The sequence below is a fragment of the Oncorhynchus mykiss genome, chromosome 13, assembly GCF_013265735.2.
Source record: "Oncorhynchus mykiss isolate Arlee chromosome 13, USDA_OmykA_1.1, whole genome shotgun sequence".
In the NCBI taxonomy this organism is placed as follows: domain Eukaryota; kingdom Metazoa; phylum Chordata; class Actinopteri; order Salmoniformes; family Salmonidae; genus Oncorhynchus; species Oncorhynchus mykiss.
In genome coordinates, this window is record NC_048577.1 from 14,362,025 (window position 1) to 14,381,081 (window position 19,057).

At 43.9% G+C, this 19,057-nt stretch overlaps 2 protein-coding genes across 7 annotated transcripts in view; one reads left to right on the plus strand and one right to left on the minus strand.

Annotated features, from left to right (window-relative positions):
• The first annotated feature begins 49 nt into the window (after positions 1 to 49).
• LOC110485727 (nuclear distribution protein nudE homolog 1) lies at positions 50 to 7,782 on the plus strand. Of its 4 annotated transcripts, none has more exons than XM_021556875.2 (9): positions 50 to 323; positions 720 to 842; positions 1,257 to 1,410; positions 1,863 to 2,011; positions 2,350 to 2,486; positions 3,222 to 3,389; positions 4,097 to 4,182; positions 4,415 to 4,566; positions 5,756 to 7,782. In XM_021556875.2, the coding sequence occupies exons 2-9, from the start codon at positions 757 to 759 to the stop codon at positions 5,916 to 5,918; spliced, it is 1,095 nt and encodes a 364-aa protein (XP_021412550.2). In that variant the 5' UTR covers positions 50 to 323; positions 720 to 756; the 3' UTR covers positions 5,919 to 7,782. The 4 variants fall into 4 exon arrangements, with proteins under 4 accessions (XP_021412550.2, XP_021412551.2, XP_036796286.1 ...); XM_021556876.2 differs by having other exon boundaries at positions 174 to 292; XM_036940391.1 differs by having other exon boundaries at positions 245 to 842.
• LOC110485728 (myosin-11) overlaps positions 7,660 to 19,057 on the minus strand; it is a 39,447-nt gene continuing 28,049 nt past the window's right edge. For 2 of the 3 annotated variants that reach the window (XM_021556878.2, XM_021556877.2), the window contains 19 exons: positions 18,790 to 18,927; positions 18,369 to 18,492; positions 17,891 to 18,062; positions 17,391 to 17,603; positions 16,948 to 17,092; positions 16,426 to 16,632; positions 16,067 to 16,171; positions 15,700 to 15,852; positions 15,125 to 15,373; positions 14,613 to 14,825; positions 14,242 to 14,454; positions 13,883 to 14,044; positions 13,058 to 13,186; positions 12,859 to 12,947; positions 12,162 to 12,285; positions 11,083 to 11,208; positions 10,742 to 10,933; positions 10,441 to 10,613; positions 7,660 to 8,935 (listed from right to left, as the gene is read on the minus strand). In XM_021556878.2, coding sequence (XP_021412553.1) covers positions 8,800 to 8,935; positions 10,441 to 10,613; positions 10,742 to 10,933; positions 11,083 to 11,208; positions 12,162 to 12,285; positions 12,859 to 12,947; positions 13,058 to 13,186; positions 13,883 to 14,044; positions 14,242 to 14,454; positions 14,613 to 14,825; positions 15,125 to 15,373; positions 15,700 to 15,852; positions 16,067 to 16,171; positions 16,426 to 16,632; positions 16,948 to 17,092; positions 17,391 to 17,603; positions 17,891 to 18,062; positions 18,369 to 18,492; positions 18,790 to 18,927 — 3,063 coding nt within the window. In that variant the 3' untranslated portion in view covers positions 7,660 to 8,799. Of the gene's footprint in view, positions 8,936 to 10,046; positions 10,086 to 10,440; positions 10,614 to 10,741; positions 10,934 to 11,082; positions 11,209 to 12,161; positions 12,286 to 12,858; positions 12,948 to 13,057; positions 13,187 to 13,882; positions 14,045 to 14,241; positions 14,455 to 14,612; positions 14,826 to 15,124; positions 15,374 to 15,699; positions 15,853 to 16,066; positions 16,172 to 16,425; positions 16,633 to 16,947; positions 17,093 to 17,390; positions 17,604 to 17,890; positions 18,063 to 18,368; positions 18,493 to 18,789; positions 18,928 to 19,057 lie in introns of all 3 variants that reach the window. The other variant, XM_021556879.2, reaches the window with a different exon arrangement.

Consider the following 19,057-nt stretch of genomic DNA (forward strand, 5'->3'; position numbering starts at 1 on the left):
GAAACATTTGTTTGTGTCCACAAGGTTTATTTATTACATAACTCGTTTTTAATTTCTTAGAACTTGTAACGGTGCACCGAATGACTAATAACGTGAACCCGGTTGTCTACACTCACAGTCTTCCAAGAAATATAACTTGATTGGTTGAAATGCCTATGCTTTGCGTCATCCTCTCAATCCACCAATGGCGTGCTGTAAACGCGGGGGATGTAATCGTTTGGATTTGGGTAGAAGGGCAGTTTATTTCCTGATAGCGTTTTGCTATCTATGTTATTGATCTACTGTTAGCTAGGTAGGTAATATTTATAGCTATCAGCGTCCAGGTAAGCATTCTGCCGTATATTTTACTCTCTGAAAGTCGGAAATCTTCATGTATCGTACAACAGTTTATGTGTTATTCACGTAACGGTTGGGATGTCGCTAAACTCACTAGTTAGCTAGCCAACATCTTAATGTATTTATTGAATAGGCTAGCTAAAGTAACTGAATAGTTATCTGATCAAACTGGACATTCCAACGTGCTGTAAAAAAACATAGTTAGCTATCAAGTGTCTAACGTTACCTACTGGGCTAACTGTTAAGTGTCAACATGCATGCAAGCCTCATGCATTCCATTGTATATGATTAATTGATCTCCATAGCTAGCTAGCTAGACAAACAAGAGCCTGCCTCAACATGACCAGTGCCATGTTCCTTCTTTACTTTATATGTTTTACTAGGTTTTGTGAAACCATAGAGTCAGCTGTAGCGTTAGACATGGGGGAGCCCAAGACGCCCAAATTTGGGTCCATAGAAGAAGAGCTGAGTTTCTGGAAGGAGCAGTCAGACAAACACCAGCAAAGGTAAGGAATTATACCAATGGTTGGTAGCTAGCAGCCGAACTGGTTGGCCTAGATGTGTGGATAATGGATAGAAGTGAAACAATCCGAATCTCTATCTCTGAAGCTGTCCGTAAGTGTATATCTAGGAAGTTTACCATATATCAATGGCTAGAAGGGATGTGTGTGTTTAGCTAACCCTAAACTTTTTCCTAACTTTAAGCAATTTCTCTTAACCTGCTGTGTAAGTTTTCCTAACCTGCTACGAAAAATCAAATCTGGTGTTAATTTGACAAAAGCTGGATCCCTTCTAGCCATGACCATCCTAACTTCACCCTGTAACAGAGACAAAATAGAATCTAATCCTAGATCAGAATTCAGTGGCGATTTCCTTCGACATAGTTTAGCTATGAAGGTTAGACGTGTGTTTGTGCCCAGGGCTGAGGAGGCACAGGAGGAGTTGCAGGAGTTCCAGCAAATGAGTAGGGACTATGAGGCTGAGCTGGAGACTGAGCTGAAGCAGTGTGAAGCACGGAACAGAGAACTACTGTCCTCCAACAACCGGCTACGCATGGAACTGGAGAACATCCAGGTTAGAACCTAGAACACCTGTATTGTCAAGGCCAACACTACTCATATTCTGTAGTCTTGCATCACCACGTCATATTATCTCGTATACTCTGCTTCCCATCACGTAAAGGTTGGGCTCCATAATCTGTATGTTTTAGTAGACTTCAAAGCGCCTTCTGTGTCTTGAGTTGTCTAGTAGTACACACACGGTCACTCTAGCATCACTAAATCATAGCCACCATCACCAGGGGCCCTGTGTGTTCATTACCACAGAGCAGCTGACTTCTGAGCAACTATTTATACTGCTGAGCCCAGAGGGAAGGTTAAAGTCATTGAATACTTGATTGTGCTAAAAGCCTTAATTTCTGGGGACAGTCAAGGACAAGCCTGTGAAGAAGTGAAGGGAGAACATCATCTAAGGCCAGAAATGAGCAGCAGACATGCATCAAAAATAAGTGTTCTGTGATTTTGCAGGAGAAGTACGAGGCACAGCACTCTGAAGCGTTTAGGCAGATCTCATTGTTGGAGGTAGACCTGGAAGAGACCACAGCGGTCAAGGACCAACTCCAGAAGTACATCAGAGAGCTGGAGCAGTCCAATGATGACCTGGAGAGGGCCAAGAGGTCAGTCTGGACACTTTGACCTCAACTTGTTTGTCATTATTGTGGCGTAATGACACTGACTGTTGTGTTGATGAGAGACTTTCAATAACTATGTAAAAAAGCCTGTCTGCTGGGTTGTCATTGTATTGTAATTCTGAAGTGTCTGTCTGACACTTCTTTATCCAATCACCCTAATGACATTGGTGTGTGTCTTGACATTGGTGTGTACCCATTTTGTCACAAATTTCATAGGCCTACATACAGATTCAACCATGTCTGTCCTTCCACTCACCCTGGAGGATAGGATGTAATTTAAGACATAACCATAGTAACTGACTGACCAATGTCCTGTCTCACAGGGCGACCATCATGTCCCTGGAGGACTTTGAGCAGAGGATGAACCACGTGATCGAAAGGAACGCCTTCCTGGAGAGTGAGCTGGACGAAAAGGAAAACCTTCTGGAGTCTGTCCAGAGACTAAAGGATGAGGCCAGAGGTTTGTGTGTGTAAGGGTCGGGACGGGGGGTCAGTGTGTTTTTCTCTCTCTGTGTGTGTGTGTGAGAAGCCAGAGGTGAGTCAGTGGAACAAGAAACTCAAAAAGGTTTTCATTTCATGTTCTCATCAAGAACTGCTGATTTTTGCCAGATTTAGTTACCGGTTTAAAAAATATGTGCAATTTGATAGTTGACTAATTGACATTGTAATATCAGGATGATCCAGCCTTGCCCATTGTATTCCTCAAAAAGTAAGCAGAGCGAATGTGAGATTATGAGTTTGGCATTATGTGTAGAATTTACAGCTATAAAAGTCCTGCACTGTGTTTTAATGGTCTTCAAGCTTATATATCATCATATTCATGAAAATGGGTTCATCTTAAGATATATACTGTAATTGTATTTGTGGATTAATTCACCTTTACCCAGTGCCTTTTATGAAGGTTTTTGATTACGGGGGAAAACGCAATAAAAAACCTTCATGAAAGACATCAGTAAAAAGTAAATTAATCCACAAATACAATTTTACATGTACAGTATCTTAAATTATCACGTTTTCATGAATTTCATATATAAGCTTGAAGCCCATTCAAAAACTTGATCCAGGAAGTAGGTGGGACTTCCATTGGTGATTACTTGTATAGACTTTTTCTATATTTGTACTGTAGTATCAATGTCACAAATGTCCTCAGTATTGAGATCTGATCTGTTGTCTCTCCTCTCTCTGTGTTGGGCAGATTTACGACAGGAGCTAGCTGTACAGCAGGTCCAGGAGCGACGCCCCCCCAGTAGCCTTTCTAAAGAGAAAGACAGGACCGAATCATCGTCACGCTCCACCATACCGACCACCCCCTCCAAACCACTTGGTACATTCCCAGCAACCCCAGCCTCAAGCATTCGTCGAGGTGGGTGAGACCAATGGTAGCTGTGTTGTGGGTTAAACTGTAATAATGACATATGACTTTATCCAAATTTTAATATATGAATAATGGTGGAATGCTAGTTAATCCCTTAGTCAAAGACAGACAGTACAGTATGAAGACAGATAGGCAAAAAATGCTTTTCTAATAGAAATCCCCAATCACATTTGTTGGCGATGTTGGCTAGCTAAGCTTGTGCGTAGAAACACGTCATCAGGTTTTTTTTAACTAGGCAAGTCAGTTAAGAACAAATTCTTATTTTCAATGAACTGCCTGTTCAGGGGCAGAACGACAGATTTGTACCATGTCAGCTCGGGGATTTGAACTTGCAACCTCTACGGTTACTAGTCCAACCACTAGGCTACCCTGCCGCCCCAGGGTAATGGCGCGTGAGCAGGCCGTCAAATAAATGGCAATCCTTCGATATAAAGTTGTTTTTGAAAAATGAAAGCATGTCACTTTCACAAGGTTGGAATAATAACATGTTCAACCACTTAAGACACTGGCTCGAATCATGGTTGTGCATTTAGATTGAGAAAATGTACAACTAAAGAAGAATTTCCCACCAAACCCTGGCCTGGTCTGTTTTGCAAGCTTTCCAGCAAAGTCTTGCAATGTTGCGCCTCTGGCTTTAGAAACGCCTTAGTAGCTGTAGTTTGATGTTGTGATATGTGCCATGTGTTTGTGTTTAGGGGATAACCTAACAGGAACTCCATTGACTACGTCAGCTCGCATATCTGCACTCAACATCGTCGGCGAGCTCCTAAGAAAAGTCGGGGTAAGAAACATTGTCTTAGTAGGACCTATGCATTTAATACCACCCTCATATCACCAGGAACCTTCAATGATGTAAATAATAAAATAGAACTCATTTAATGACGTAAAGGAAAACTCCATACAAAAATGATATCTTGGTATTTGTTTGGACTTTTCATTTTTAAACGCATCTCCATTTTTGTCTGATGATCTCAGACTGTAATGCAACTTATTTCCCCTCTTGGATGCTCTAGAACCTGGAGTCCAAGTTGGCGTCTTGTCGAGACTTCGTATACGACACTTCGCCGAAAAGATCGGCTCTTCCGTCGTGTCCCGGTACCCCCTCTGCTATAGAGGGAGGCACAGAGATCCAGGCCTGCAGCATGAGCCCTCCACACTACGACAGGTAAATGGGTCACAATGAGAAAATCATATATTATATATATTTCTGTCTCGTTGTGTGTATCTAGATTCAGCCTACTTAGTAGTAGTATTTATTAGGATTCCCAATTAGCTGCTTCCGAGGCAGTGGACACTTCCTGGGGTACCAAACATTAGGAACACCTTCTGCACCCCACGCCCTCAGAACAGCCTCAATTCGTTGGGGCATGGACACTACAAGGTGTTGAAAGCGTTCCACAGGGATACTGGCCCGTGTTGATTCCAATGCTTCCCACAGTTGTCAAGTTGTCCGGATGTTCTTTTGGTGGTTGACCATTATTGATACACACAGGAAACTGTTGAATGTGGAAAAACCCAGCAGCATTGCAGTTCTTGACACAACCTGGTGCGCCTGGCACCTACTACCATACCCCGTTCAAAGGCACTTAAACACCTCTACAGGATCGGTGGGTCCCCTGTGGGATGGTTGAGCTAATGTGATTAGCATCAGGTTGTAAGTAACAAGAACATTTCCCAGGACATATCTGATATTGGCAGAAAGATTAACATGAATTTAAGCTAACTGCTCTGTCCAATTTACAGTAGCAATTACAAAAAAAAACTTTTCCTATGCGTTATCTTTTACCAGATCTAATGTGTTATTCTCCTACATTAATTTAAAATTTCCACAAACTTCAAAGTGTTTCCTTTCAAATGGTATCAAGAATATGCAGGTCCTGAGCTACAGGCAGTTAGATTTGGGTATGATATTTTAGGTGAAAATTGAAGAATATTATGTCTTGACCATTCAACTTCTGAATGGCACACAAAAGAAAGATTTTTAAAAAGCCATCTCCCACTTCATCTACACCGATTCCAAGTGGATTTAGCAAGTGACATCAAAAAGGATCATAGCTTTCACCTGGTCAGTCTGTCATGGAAAGAGCAGGTGTCGTTAATGTTTTGTATACTCAGTGTACATGGCACAACATTTAGCAGATGCTCCCATCCAGGGCGACCCACAGCTAGTGCATTCAACTCAAGATAGCCAGAGATCTGGACTAAAGTACTACTCCATTTAGACTTATACTGGTCTTAGTATCTTACAACTAATGAACATGAACTGGGTGGGATTTGTTCTGGTTCCTGTTGCTCATAACATTGTCTGATCTACATTAAAATTAACTTGTTGATTTATGTGTTACTCATGGTAGATGTTCGGTCTTTCAGTTTGGTGAAGCGGTTAGAGTTTGGACCTGCGCCTCCTCGGGGGGTCTCCTCCCACGGCTCCCAGTCACCATCGGGGGGAGTCAAGATCCTGCTATGAAACGAGGGCCTCCCTCCACCAGACTGTCCTACCCATCAGTAGGGCTTTAAACTGTGTCCCCCTCACTACCAGCTGAACATCCTCCCCCCGAACCAGGAAGCCGCTCCCTCTATCAACTTATTTGCTGCATGGACTCTGCTGAGAAGAACCGCCGTGTCATGCTACGCTACAGTTTTATTTTATTAATGAATAATAGAAGTGAGGATTCCTTGACCCCGCTGCATGTCGTCCTGCTACTATGCCACTAACACCCCCCCCCCCCCCCCCCCCCCCGGTCCTTCTTGTACCCACGTTCTCTGATTGAACTCCATCTTGGATTCTTGGTGTGCCAGCTGGTCGATAATTGGCGGTGTTAGCATTGCTGCCTTTTATCAATATCACCACCACATGGAAGTTTTGCCTAGTCACGATTCCTTTCTGTAGGTCTAACTCTCTGATATGTCCGTTCGTAGCTAAGCCACATATGTGCTTATAGAGGCTATACGTGTAAAGTGTCGGAGATGGTAAGTTAGGCTAGCTTTACCTTTTGGAGAATGTGTATTATTCCTTTCTTTGTGCTGTGTTGTCATCAGCTGTAAAAGCTAAGGATGGTCTGAAGTTTATGGGTACTACTACTTTACAGGTCAATGTTTGAGTTAAAAGCAATGGTTTATTCATGTACAAATACATTATTTTAAAGGTCTTCTACCTGGTAACTTGAAAAAGTATTTCTGTGAGAAATGCACAGACTAGCTAGCCTTATACCCTGTCATGCATTTTCAGAATGTTTTACAAGGTAGGCAAGATATAGGAACAGAGAAAGTACATCGAGTTAACTTGAGAATCTGAAATTTAGTCTAGGTCTTAGGCAAAGACATTTCTTTCCGTTACCACAGTTGATAAAGTTGCCGTTTAAGTTTTAGATTTTTTTTCCTCGGTTTGTATATGTTCTTCATCTTTTACGAGTTGGAGAGTTAGGGGGCACCACTGCACTACTGAATGTATAGAATCTATATTACAGATGTTTCTAATAGGAAGTGGCCTAAAGACAGGTTTGGTTCAGTTTGAGCAGGTCAGTCGGCCCAGAATTCCTGTCAAAAGACTGATCTTTTATCAGATCAGGGAGCTATCAAAGATGACAAAATAGCAATAATAGATTTGACAGACTAGAGTTCGATTTTACAGAATGGGGTTTTGAGATAAAGCAAAGTTCATACTATATTTCCAAAACCATTATGGATGATGCCTTGGTTACTGTTATTGCTGGACGTATGAATTCATTACGTGCTGTTTAAAATAATGTTTTAGCCTTTGTCTTTCCAATGAGGAGCAATAGTCCGACATCAAGGACATGTTACTACTCAACGACAGATGGAACGTTTGTACTCATTAGCAATATATACACTGTATATCTCACTGGTTTATATTGGTTCCATCCATATGTGCTTTATCCAACTCCCCTGTCATGTTCGTGATAAAGGAGTTGATTTGAGACCAGACTAATATGTCTACAAAACAACTGTTACAGCAGCTGTCCTTATGTAAGTACTCTGCTGTTGTATGAACTAAGGACCAGGAAGTACCGTTTGTACTTTTACAACTGTACATGTAACCGTTTGTGGGTGTGTTACTAACATACTAACTTCTGTTTGCGTTTACATTGAAATGTATGCACCTGAGGTGCTCTACCTTTTGACCTGTTGGTTTGCAATCCTTTTTGTATCAAAATGAACACATAAAATGAACATTCTAAACATTCTTTTGGCAATATCATTCAGGATGTGGAGACAGACATATAGTAGAGAAATAGGGTTACTTTTTCACTCATTTATTGTGCAGGTGGTTCCACAATTTATAGATTTAAAGAAGTGGCATGTAAACGTCAATTGAGTAAAAACAAGACAGAACATTGTTGTAAAGGTGACCAGTGGCGGGAAAAACTCATATTTTGGTTGAATATGCATCTGGACACAAAATGGCCTTGATGGTATGACACTATTCCTGCTGATGATATTCTACTTGGCAAGGTACACAACTGAAAAAGTACCTGTCTTGTTGATACTACGTGTGTATTAGACTTTAGGAACAAGAAAAGTCTGATATGAATATGTAGGTGAAAGGGGTGACTGGTTTTGGTTTCTAGAAGTAGGAAGGTGTTCTGCTACCCATACTTGACAGTCAGAGAAATATTCAAAGTATGAAATATATATGGTCGATTCACTGTCCTTACCACAGACAAAACAGTTGCTATAGTTGCAACCGTGCGCCAATATTGGGGCAGCTATTCTGAATACAAAGAAAATACATTTGGACTACATCAGTTATTTTTTTTATCTGGGTGGGTATACCATTTGTCATAGTATACATTGACCTTCTATAACGATCTTAACAGTTAACAGCAGTGTAGAAGACGGGACAAGTCATAATGTCATAGAAATAGATTTACATGACCGCTAGATGTATAAATCTAGAAATACAATGTGATGCCTATAATTATTTAGGATTTAAAGTGACGAATAGTAACACCTGGATTTATCCTTCCAGATGAAAGGAGAATAAGGAACATGTAACCTACGTACCTTCGAGGGGTACAACATTATGCTAAGGAAGTATCGTAGGGACAAGTAATTCAGTGCAGTACAAAACAGTGTAGCAAAATAAAATCACACCAACATCCCAGGCACTTAACTTAAACCAAATTAATTATCACGCCTTTGTCTCTTGTGCCTCCATTTAGTCTGTTTTGAATTGTGAAAAGCCTTATGTGCTCTGAACGAGAAGGCAGTCGATATGCGACTGATATAGAGAATCATATTTGGAAGTGATATGAAAAAAAAAGGTTGAAGTCACTTGTGTGTTCTTTGGTAAAGCGGGTCAGTCTGGCACCTAATACCGAGTCTGATTGGTTGGATGCTTGTAATACAGAATTTAATTGGATGGTTTTGGGCTCTTCTACTCAACAGACTTTGTTCCGTTGTAGTCCCCCTGTGAGTCCCCGTCTTCTTCTGACGCGTCATCAATGACCCCTCTCCGGGCACTGCCCCCGGCACGGCGCGGTGCGGCGCTGAAAGAGGGCTCGGTCCCACGCCTGACACGCAGACCGACAAACACAGGACACACAGACAAACAAAGATGAGACGAGCTATGGGCAAGACCAGTCTAGGTTTCCTGGTAACCTCAGGACAATGTTGGAGGACTTTCTGCTCCCATTGTCTGAGTCTGTATATCACTCTGCCTTTATCCACCTTTCTGTTTGAAGTTAAAATGGATGTCTAACAATACCTACCAGAGAGGTTGTGATCGTTCAAAGTATTGACATCTTATTACAATAATAGTCCCACTTTAAACAATTACAATTTATAAAGGCTTCGTATAGCCTACATAAAGGCTTCATAAGCACTACATAAATACTACACAAATCTGATTTATACACCATGATATAAATGGTGTATAAACATTTGGCAATTCACCCTACTCTGGTTGTCACATCACTATTTATAGAGAGTATGACATGCTTATAGATGATTTATGAAGCCTTTATGTAGTTATGAGGCCTTCGCATGCTATATATAGCCATTATAAGTTGTACTTCGTTTAAAGTGGAACCACAATGGTCTATTAAGTTCAAACTCCATTTCATGTAACTTGTCTATTACGTTTTGTTAGACTTGGGTAAAAAAACTCGTGTTGAACACGAGGAAGATTAAATGGCATCGCTGAAATGCAGAATGAGTGAGATGTTATAGTAACAGTAGGCACGCTGCACACCGGCCGGTTATATCTTTAACTCATTTGACTCCTGTCTAGACGAACACTAGTCTGAACCCAAAACTGTTTGTGCGGAATTGTCAACTCCGATGGTCACCGGAGACCATCGGATTTGGCAAGACAGCACAAACAGATCTGGAACCAGGCTAGACAGACAGAGAAATGAGTTTGGTTTAGGGCAACTAAACCAAGCATGGAGAAAAATATGGTCACCAGTAGTAGAAAGACCACAATGGAAGTGCAATACACTTTTCTTGCACTGTTTCAGACTATGAGCTCGACCAGAGGAGCTCCATTGAAGATATTGACCGATAAACCATATTTCACTCTTTCAGGCGGAGAAATGGCACAGTCAGTTGGACAAGAGTGCATGGGGGTAAGTTATGGAAAGTTAAAATGAAATGGTGATAAACTTCTAAATGCAGAGGTACCTGCTACGTTACTCCTTGGGTTCTGGGATTGGGTTGCCTCTGCAATAAAGATTCGAGAAAGGCTTTGATTTCCAGAGGACTCACCATGGTGTTGGAAACAGATATACTGTAGTACAGTGTTCGAATTGTTATCTGCAAGCCCCAAAAGGGCACTTTATGCTCATTTGCCCATTGGGAGAAGATTTAATTGTGGTTGGCGAATGGTTGATAGTGTGAAATGTCAGTGTGGTTGCTGTAAATCTACTCAGTTATATATTGGACCTGCCTTGATTTGGGGTGGGGTTATCCTTTTCTATCGAGTGATTTGAGCACAGTGAAACTACAGTACACAGGAGAGGTCAGGAGCAGGGACTCTTGCCAAAGACACCGCCCCGACTCTGGGGTCATACTGTACCTGAGTTTGCTCTTGAGGGAGTTGACCTCGCGGCTCATGGCATCGTTAGCCTCGGTGGACTCATCCAGCTCCCTCTGCAGCTTCCTGCGGGCAGCCGTGATGCGCTGAGACTCCTCCTCCGACTCCTCCAGCTGGCGCTTCAGCTGCTTCATCCGCGTGTTGCCCTTTTCTGCCTGGGGAGGAGAGGGGAGAGGAGTAAGGTGGGGGGTGGGGGGTCGTAAGAGTGTCATAACACTGCCATTAGCAGAAAGGAAGAAGAGGGTGTTCATAAGACTGGTGTCAGCATGACACAACAGCATACCTGTTCCTTGTACTGTTCGGCCTGTTTCCTCTCGTCCTCCACCTGGATCATCAGATCTTTCAGCTTTTTGTCCTTCTGGCGCAGGCCCTTGGCTACGGCCTGCTTGTCTCTGCTCTCTTGCTCCACCTGCTCCTCCAACTGAGCCACCTTGGCCTCCAGGGCGGTGATGGATGACTTGAACTTGGACTTGACCTGGTCAGAGATGATAGAGACCGATACCCCACAATTTAACAGCACACTACACAGCCACTAAGATAGACCGGAAAGTAAGGACACTTAATATTTTCTCAATGGGGAGAAACCCTAGATAGTAGATTTACGTAGATGTGACTATCTCTGACCTGGTTCTCCATCTCCTGCAGCTTGGCCTTTAGGTCCTTGTTCTGCCTCTCCATCTGCTGCCGGGCGCTCTCGTTCTTCTGGGAGGTGGTGCGCTCGGTCTGCAGCTCATTGTTCAGCTGGTCCACCTGAGTGTGACGAGTGGTCAAGATGTGGTCAATGACACCGAGTTCAAAACTTGGTCACTGAGAGTTAAAGGTATGGTCAATGTACATCCAAGAGGTGGTCAATGAGGGTTGAAAGTGTAGTCAATGAGGGTTCAAAGCATGGTTGATTAAAGGTCAAGTTGGGGTTCTAGTGCAGGGCTGCCCAACCCGCTTCCTGGAGATTTCCTTATTTTTCTAATTTCACCTTTAACCAGGTAGGCCAGTTGAGAACAAGTTCTCATTTACAACTGTGACCTGGCCAAGATGAAGCAAAGCAGTGCAACAGAAAAACACAGAGTTACACATGGAATAAACAAGTGTACTGTCAATAACACAATAGAAGAAAAAAAGTCTTTATACAGTGTGCGCAAATGGCGTGAGGTGGTAAGGCAATAAATAGTCCATAGTAGCGAAGTAATTACAGTTTAGCAAATTAACACTGGAGGGATAGATGTGCAGATGATGTGCAAGTAGAAATACTGGTGTGCAAAAGAGTAAAAAAATAAATACAAAGAATATGGGGATGAGGTCGGTAGATTTGATGGGCTATTTACAGATGGGCTGTGTACAGCTGCAGTGATCGGTAAGCTGCTCCTCAGATAGCGGATGTTAAAAGTTAGTGAGGGAGATAAGTCTCCAACTTCAGTGATTTATTGCAACTCGTTCCAGTCATTGGCAGCAGAGAACTGGAAGCAAAGATCTACTGTCCTGTAGGATTTTCAGTTCAACCCTAATTTAGCATATCTGATTCAGGTATTTAAGGTCTTGTTGATCAGCTAATTAGTTGAATCAGGTGTGTTAAATTAGGGTTGGACTGAAAACCCACAGGATGGTAGATCTCCAGGAAGAGGGTTGGACAGCCCTGTTCTAGTGTGTTTAAGGTGTGGTCACAGTGTGTTTCAGGTCGTTAGGAGGAGGGGTCCTGCCAGTCTAACCTGTTGAGTGCTCTTCCTCAATCTGTCGTTGAGGATCTCCATGTTACTGCTTTCTTCCTCCAGCTCCTCCTCCAGCTGGGAGATTTTAGCCTCCAAACGACGCTTTTCATCAGACAGGGCTGATCTGGAAACGGCACACAGGAAACAGTCAATCATACAACGTTCCACTACACAACCACACTACGCTTCAGTCGCGCACAATGAATGCTCCCCTACACTACGCTTCAGTCGCGCACAATGAATGCTCCCCTACACTACGCTTGTCGCACACAATGAATGCTCCCCTACACTACGCTTGTCGCACACAATGAATGCTCCCCTATATTACCACACAATGAATGCTCCCCTACACTACGCTTCAGTCACAATGAATGCTCCCCTACATTACCACACAATGAATGCTCCCCTATATTACCACACAATGAATGCTCCCCTATATTACCACACAATGAATGCTCCCCTACACTACGCTTCAGTCACAATGAATGCTCTCCTACATTACCACACAATGAATGCTCCTACACTACGCTTCAGTCACAATGAATGCTCCCCTACATTACCGCACAATGCTCCACTACACCACCATCTAATGCTGCGTTCAATTCATTCCACTCATTTGACTGTGGAAAAATGGTGAAATACAAGAGGCATTATAATGCTGTTAACATCACACTCATTTAGTAAAGGTTCTACTTACTTTCCAGAGGTGTTGCTGGCTAGTTCGTCGGACAGCTCGTCCCGCTCAGCCTCTGCTTGTTTCCGTGCCCTCTCAGCAGCAGCCAGCTCCTACACACACACACACACAATAGCACTCTGGTCAAAAGTAGTGCACTATATGGGAAATAGTGTTATTTCACACTTTGCCATGCTATCTACAGTGAGCCAGGCTACGTTACCTCCTGAATCTGCATGAGCTCAGCCTCCAGACTCTTAGCCTTCCTCTCGCTCTCCTTGGCCGTACCCAGCACCTCTTCTCTGGCTGCACGGGCATCTTCCAGTTCCCTCTGGAAGTCCTTCATCTGGGCCTGGAGATGGAATGACATAGTTACATTATGAGGCATCATAAGGCTTTCATAATGCTTTATAGGGTGTGATGGGTTCTGACTTCTAAACTTGAAAAATCCTTGTTCATGGTACTGAGGGAGAGAGGGGGAATGCAGAACGTTTACATTCTCTCAGAACATGCTATTGATAGACATTAGATATCCTATGGAAAGGAGAAGGGCTACAGTCTGGTACAAGTCAAGAGGACAGCTGTGAGTTGGGGAGGAGTGAGGAATTTGGGCCGAGGTCAGGTCAGATGAAGTGAGAAAGAGCATGCATCACTAAAGTCCCGTCTAGCAACAGAGATGTATTGGCTGTCCAGATGTGTAAGGAGGAGACTCCGCATAGGAGGAAGGCTTAAATACCAGTGCTTGTGTAAATATGTCTTTGTCCTTTCAGCTGTCTGACCAATTGGGTGAATAAACTTGGTTAGAGCTTTTCATAGTTGTCCATTAGTTTTACTCTGTTTATTTAGAACCTAACAGGTGTTATGTCAATGCCATAGCCAAACCTCACACTAGCTGGATTCATTTTACACCATGAATGTCAGTTACATAAGGCTACATAAGGCATGCTACATATGACTAAATAAGGAATAGGCTGTCATACTGCTACGTAAACAAAACAGTATCACTGTAAGGTAATGTGTTACAGTATCGTCGTTCGCGCCAACTCACCTGGATCTTGCGCAGCTGTTTAATGGCCTCGTCGCGTCCCTTGTTGGACATCTCGATCTGTCCCTCCAGGTCCTTCATATCTCCCTCCAGCTTCTTCTTGGCTGCTGCCGCCGTGGCTCTCTGCTTCCTCTCGTCCTCTAGCTCCGTCTCCAACTCACGCACCTGGGGAGCACACATACAGAAAGCGAAAGATGAGCACAAGCTCAATTCAGCAACATCATTTGTTGCTGTGAATGTGTGTCAGTATTGTGTAGCTCAAGAGTGGCTTGAACACCCTGGAGAGTTAATCCATGAACCTACTACTCTTCTGTGTAACAAAATGGTGGCTTTTCCTCTTTAGTTTTTCCTTCTTTCCCTACCTGCTTTATGAGCTGTCTCTTCTTCTCCTCTCCCATCTCGTCACGTCCCACCAGGTCCCTGTCGAACTGGGCCTTCAGGGCCTGCATGTTGACCTCCAGACGCAGCTTGGCGTCCTCTGCAGCCTGCAGCTCGTCCTCCAGCTCCTCCAGCTGGGTCTTCATCTCCTCCACCTGGGCCTCCAGTCCACGCTTCCCCTTCTCCAACTCATGGACCTACGGATGGGATGGAGGGGTGGGTGGGTGAGAAAAGGTTGTGGACATCTCCATGGAAAGAGGCTCCATTGAAAGACACTTTTAGTCCAGGACTAGGCTTGATCGGTATCTGGGAATCTGGCCCATAGATTCCAGAGAAGTTGATTGTCCACACTCACACTCTTGCCCACGTCGTCCTTAGAGCTGACCAGGTCTTCCATCTCAGTCCTCAGGGACTTGTTGGCTCTCTCCAGCTCCTCCCTGCTCTCCTGGGCCTCCTCCAGAGCACGGGCCAGAGACAGGGCCTTGGTCTCCTTCTCCCTGGCCTCTGCCTCAGCACGGTCCCTCTCATCAGCGTACTTACTGGAGATGGTCTTCTCCTCGGCCAACATCTGGAAGAAAGAGTGAAGTGGAGAAGGTCAGTTCAGATGACTTTCAAGTACACAGCAGAGAAAGTAGTTAAAGAGAAGTCTTTTTTTGTTGATGCATGGCTTAAGTAAATGTTTTCTCCTTATTTACATTCTCCTACACCCTGTTGATCTTTAACATAACATGCATCACAATTGCTTTGATTAGTGTCAGACATTTGGATATGTCTGTTGTACCAGCAGGCAAAACTGGTTGGTATTGCGTCATTTCCATCCTTATAATGTTATGTCGACCAGTTTTGCAGTTGGTTTGGTTGACTGACCTGGTCAAACTTCTTCTGCTTCTTCTCCAGGTTGGAGACGATGGTCCTCTGGTTGTCCAGGTCCATGAGGATGTCCTCTAGCTCCTGCTGCAGACGGTTCTTGGTCTTCTCCAGCTTGTCGTAGGCAGAGGCCTTCTCCTCGAACTGGGTGTTGGACGCTTCCAGGTCTCTCTGAAGACGCTTCTTGCTCTCCTCCAGGAGCTCATTGTTGCCGGCCATTTCTTCTAGCTTCTTCTTGGAGTCTGACAACTGGTGATACAAAGAAAATAGTGTAAAAAAAAAAGTGTATAAATGTCCTTCCTTCACATTTTCATTATTTGTTCATTTAACTGTTATTTTACCAGGTTAATTGACTGAGAACACCTTTTCATTTCCAGCTAGTCTTCATCTTAAGTGGATGCTGTCCCAATACGCTAACTCCGAAAGACACACTACAATCTCTTGTTTTGGGAACATAACGCACAGGAAATGTCCACTTGAAATGGTAACAAGATGGGTCTCTTCACATGCAGCATCCATCTCAATGAGGTTTTACCGTTTGACTCCAGTCTCTGACCCTGTGTGTGAACTCTAACCTGTATGTTGAGGGTGGACACGTGTCTCTCCACGTTCCTCTTGGCCTCCACCTCCTCCTCCAGCTGTTCCTGCAGACTGTTGCGGTCGTCCTCCATCTGACGCAGCTTGGTGGAGAACTGCAGCTTCTGACGGGTCTCCTCAGCCAGCAGCTCCTGAGGAGGGCAGAGACAAAGTCAAAGTTCAGTATCAAATGCCAACCAATGAGCAACAAGTGCTACATACAGGATATCATAAACCAGCATTGAACCACACAGAGCAGTTACGGTGAGTCCTTTTGGTAATTTCTCACTTAAAATATACTTACAACGAAATGTTAGCTTGCATGAATATGCAGTACAGAATAAACAGGATGTATTGTGTGTGTACTTGTGTGTCTTGGACTTGGGCGCTGAGGGTGGAGACATCTTTGCTCAGCTTGATGTTCTTCCCCTCGGCTTCATTCAGGAGGTTGGTGACACTCTCTAGTTCAATCTGTGTAGAGCAAGAGATGGGATATTAGTCAGAATCTCATCTAGCTAGTGAAACTTGTCTTCTATATCTATGGACTATTTCAACCATTAATCTATTGCATCGTGCGTCATTCTACATAACTAATATCATTCTACAAAGAACAAAGAATAGAGACCATGTGTGTTCCAGCAGGTCCACATTTTTTATTAATTATGGCCATATGGGCTCTGTGTGAAGATGTCATCATTGTGCGACCCCTCATAGTCGTCACTCACAGTGATCTTGGAGCAGCGCTCTCCCAGCTCGCCCTTCTGCTTCTCGCTGTCGGTGAAGCGTGCCTGCAGCTCGTTCAGCTGACCTTCGACCTTCCTCTTCTTGTTCTCCACGTCCTGTTTGGCCGTGGTCAGGGAGCGCACCTCCACCGTCAGCTCCGACGTCTCCTTCTCCAGGGCCTGCTTGGCCTTGTCCAGGTTTGACTTCACCTGGGGGACACAGAGAAGAAGGGGATTCAACCAGTCAATGGAAATACTATATAATGTAGGTAGGCCCACACAGCATCTAATACATATGGATTTTTCCATATCCTGAAACCAGAGTGCTAATACAGAGAGCTTCCATAATAGAACGGTAAAATGGATCCTGTTCTGTGGAAGAGGGATTCATGCACACATAAAATTATCATATGCTTCAGAATGTAGACAGAGTCACGTCAAATCTGGCCAGTGATGAAGCTATACAATCAGATACAGAACTTTGGGCACTTGAACAGGCCTAGTAGTGTAGCTACATTTCCTTACCCGTTTGGACTGCTCCAGCTGCTCTGTGAGCTCCTCTACAGCCTGGGTGTGTTTCTGTCTCATCTCCTGCACCTGGGCCTCGTGGGTCCGACCCTCGTCGTCCATGGCCTTCTTCAACAGGGTCACCTCCTGTTCTCTCTTCGCCCTACAGAGAAGAGAGGATGAATGAATGGATAGATAGATGGATGGGTGGGTGAATGGATAGAGGGATGGGTGGGTGAGTGGATAGAGGGATGGATGAAAGAATGGATGGACATGATGAATTGCATGAGTGATTGAATAGACCAAGTACTACCCTAGACTGTATGAATACAGACAAATGACCAAAATGGCTACGTTCCAATGTCCATACTAGCATTCACACTAAGAATATATTGCTTCATACTAAGTGGTATGCCGGTGTGGATATTGGAACAGAGCCACTGCCTAGTATTTGTACTCACCGAAGCTCCTGCTGGGTAGCGGTGCTGTCAAGTGTATCCTCCAGCTCAGACTTGAGGGCCTCCAGCTCCTCTCCCAGGTCCCTCCTGGCCTTCTCAGTCTTGTTCCTGGCCTGGCGCTCTGAGTCCAGGTCCTCCTGAAGGTCTGAGATGTGGCCCTCCAGCTCCCGGATCTTCTTTAGGGCATTGTTCTTCTGGGCCATCTCGTCCTCTAGCCTAGGGGAAAAAGGTGAACATTGATGAACATTGTTTATATGTTGTTTGTGGATGATTTCAAGATAATAAAACATCACTAATAAAAGGCGCACTGTGCTGATGCTAATATCAATAGATGGCACAGTTACATTTGGTGCTTTGTTTTAGAGGTCATAAACAAGTGTAACGTGGACTTTATCATAGTATCATGTGAGGATCTATAAAACTGAAGGGGGCTCAAAAGGAAAGAATAATGAAGTGATATAATTACTCAAAATAAATATCAAAATCCAGTGTTTGTTGCCCACCTGGCCAGAGCAGCCTGTAGCTCCTCCTCCTTCTTAGCCAGCTGGGCTTTGAGCTCAGCGATCTGGGCCAGCAGGTCGGCTATCTGCTCCTGGAGGTCGTTAGACTCCGCCTCCAGCTTACGCTTTGCTTTGTCCAGCTCCTGCCGACCCTTCTCTTCCTTCTTCAGACGGACTAGAGGACAAAAGATAAAGAAATATATGGAAGGTTACTCTATGGATGAAGATGTGTGTAGTGGCTGAATAGCTTCAATATGTTCTTCCGACAAACTTAAGGACACCACAGATTGTTTACGATATAGGATGCTCCTTTATGGATTTGGCTAGGAGTTTTTCCTGGTCAGGTCACATGGTCAGGAAAACCCCCAAAGCCACTATTTGTACAGACCAAGATGTGCATTGTTGCTTGATAACTGAATAGGTGTGGTATCCATTGAGTGGTTAATGTGATGTCTGGATGGGGTAAAAGATTGACACGAACCCTCAAGTTCAGAGATCATCGACTCGTGTTTGTTCTTGAGCTTGGTCAGGTTTTTGGACTTCTCTTCCTCCTCTGCCAGGTTGGAGCTGAAATCTGCTAGCCTCTCCTCCATTAGTTTCCTCTCCTAAAACAGGGTAAACATGGCAAAAAAACAGTGTAAATCCTAAACGTCATACCTCTGCTTTCATCAAATGCCGATTGAGTGGACAAATAGAAACGGGATCAACTGTCATTATCAAATCTTCATTGGACTCATGGACCCAGAGACTTGACAATGCTTTTATGACGCGGAGGACATAATATGGAAACTGACACACGAGTCTCTCTTGATAGACGAAAACACTAAAATGTTCCTTTAAAATGGCCCATAGCCTTGACAATATGTCTCATATGATGCCTGAGACATGGTACTATAACTGACCTTTAACAGTTTGGTGTTGTGGTCCTCCATCACTAAGACATCGTCCTCTAACTTCTTGATCTTGCCTTCACATGCTACCTTCTCCAGCTGCAGCTTCTGACGGGCATCCTCCTCCTCCTCCAGATGCTCCTCCAGATCCTAAACACAAAACCAAGAAGAACTGAACTGCCAGACTTAGGATTCAAACCAGCAACCCTCAACATGACTGCACAAGCCTAAAGCAACACACACCCCGAACTCCAAAATACAAAGTCAAGGTGAAAGACAC

What these genes read in the sequence shown, in the direction of transcription:
- LOC110485727 (XM_036940391.1), top strand. Translation starts at nt 676, where the DNA reads ATGACCAGTGCCATGTTCCTTCTTTACTTTATATGTTTTACTAGGTTT. An exon ending in TCAGACAAACACCAGCAAAG is followed by an intron (nt 843 to 1,256) that starts GTAAGGAATTAT and finishes GTTTGTGCCCAG; the next exon opens with GGCTGAGGAGGCACAGGAGG. An exon ending in TGGAACTGGAGAACATCCAG is followed by an intron (nt 1,411 to 1,862) that starts GTTAGAACCTAG and finishes GTGATTTTGCAG; the next exon opens with GAGAAGTACGAGGCACAGCA.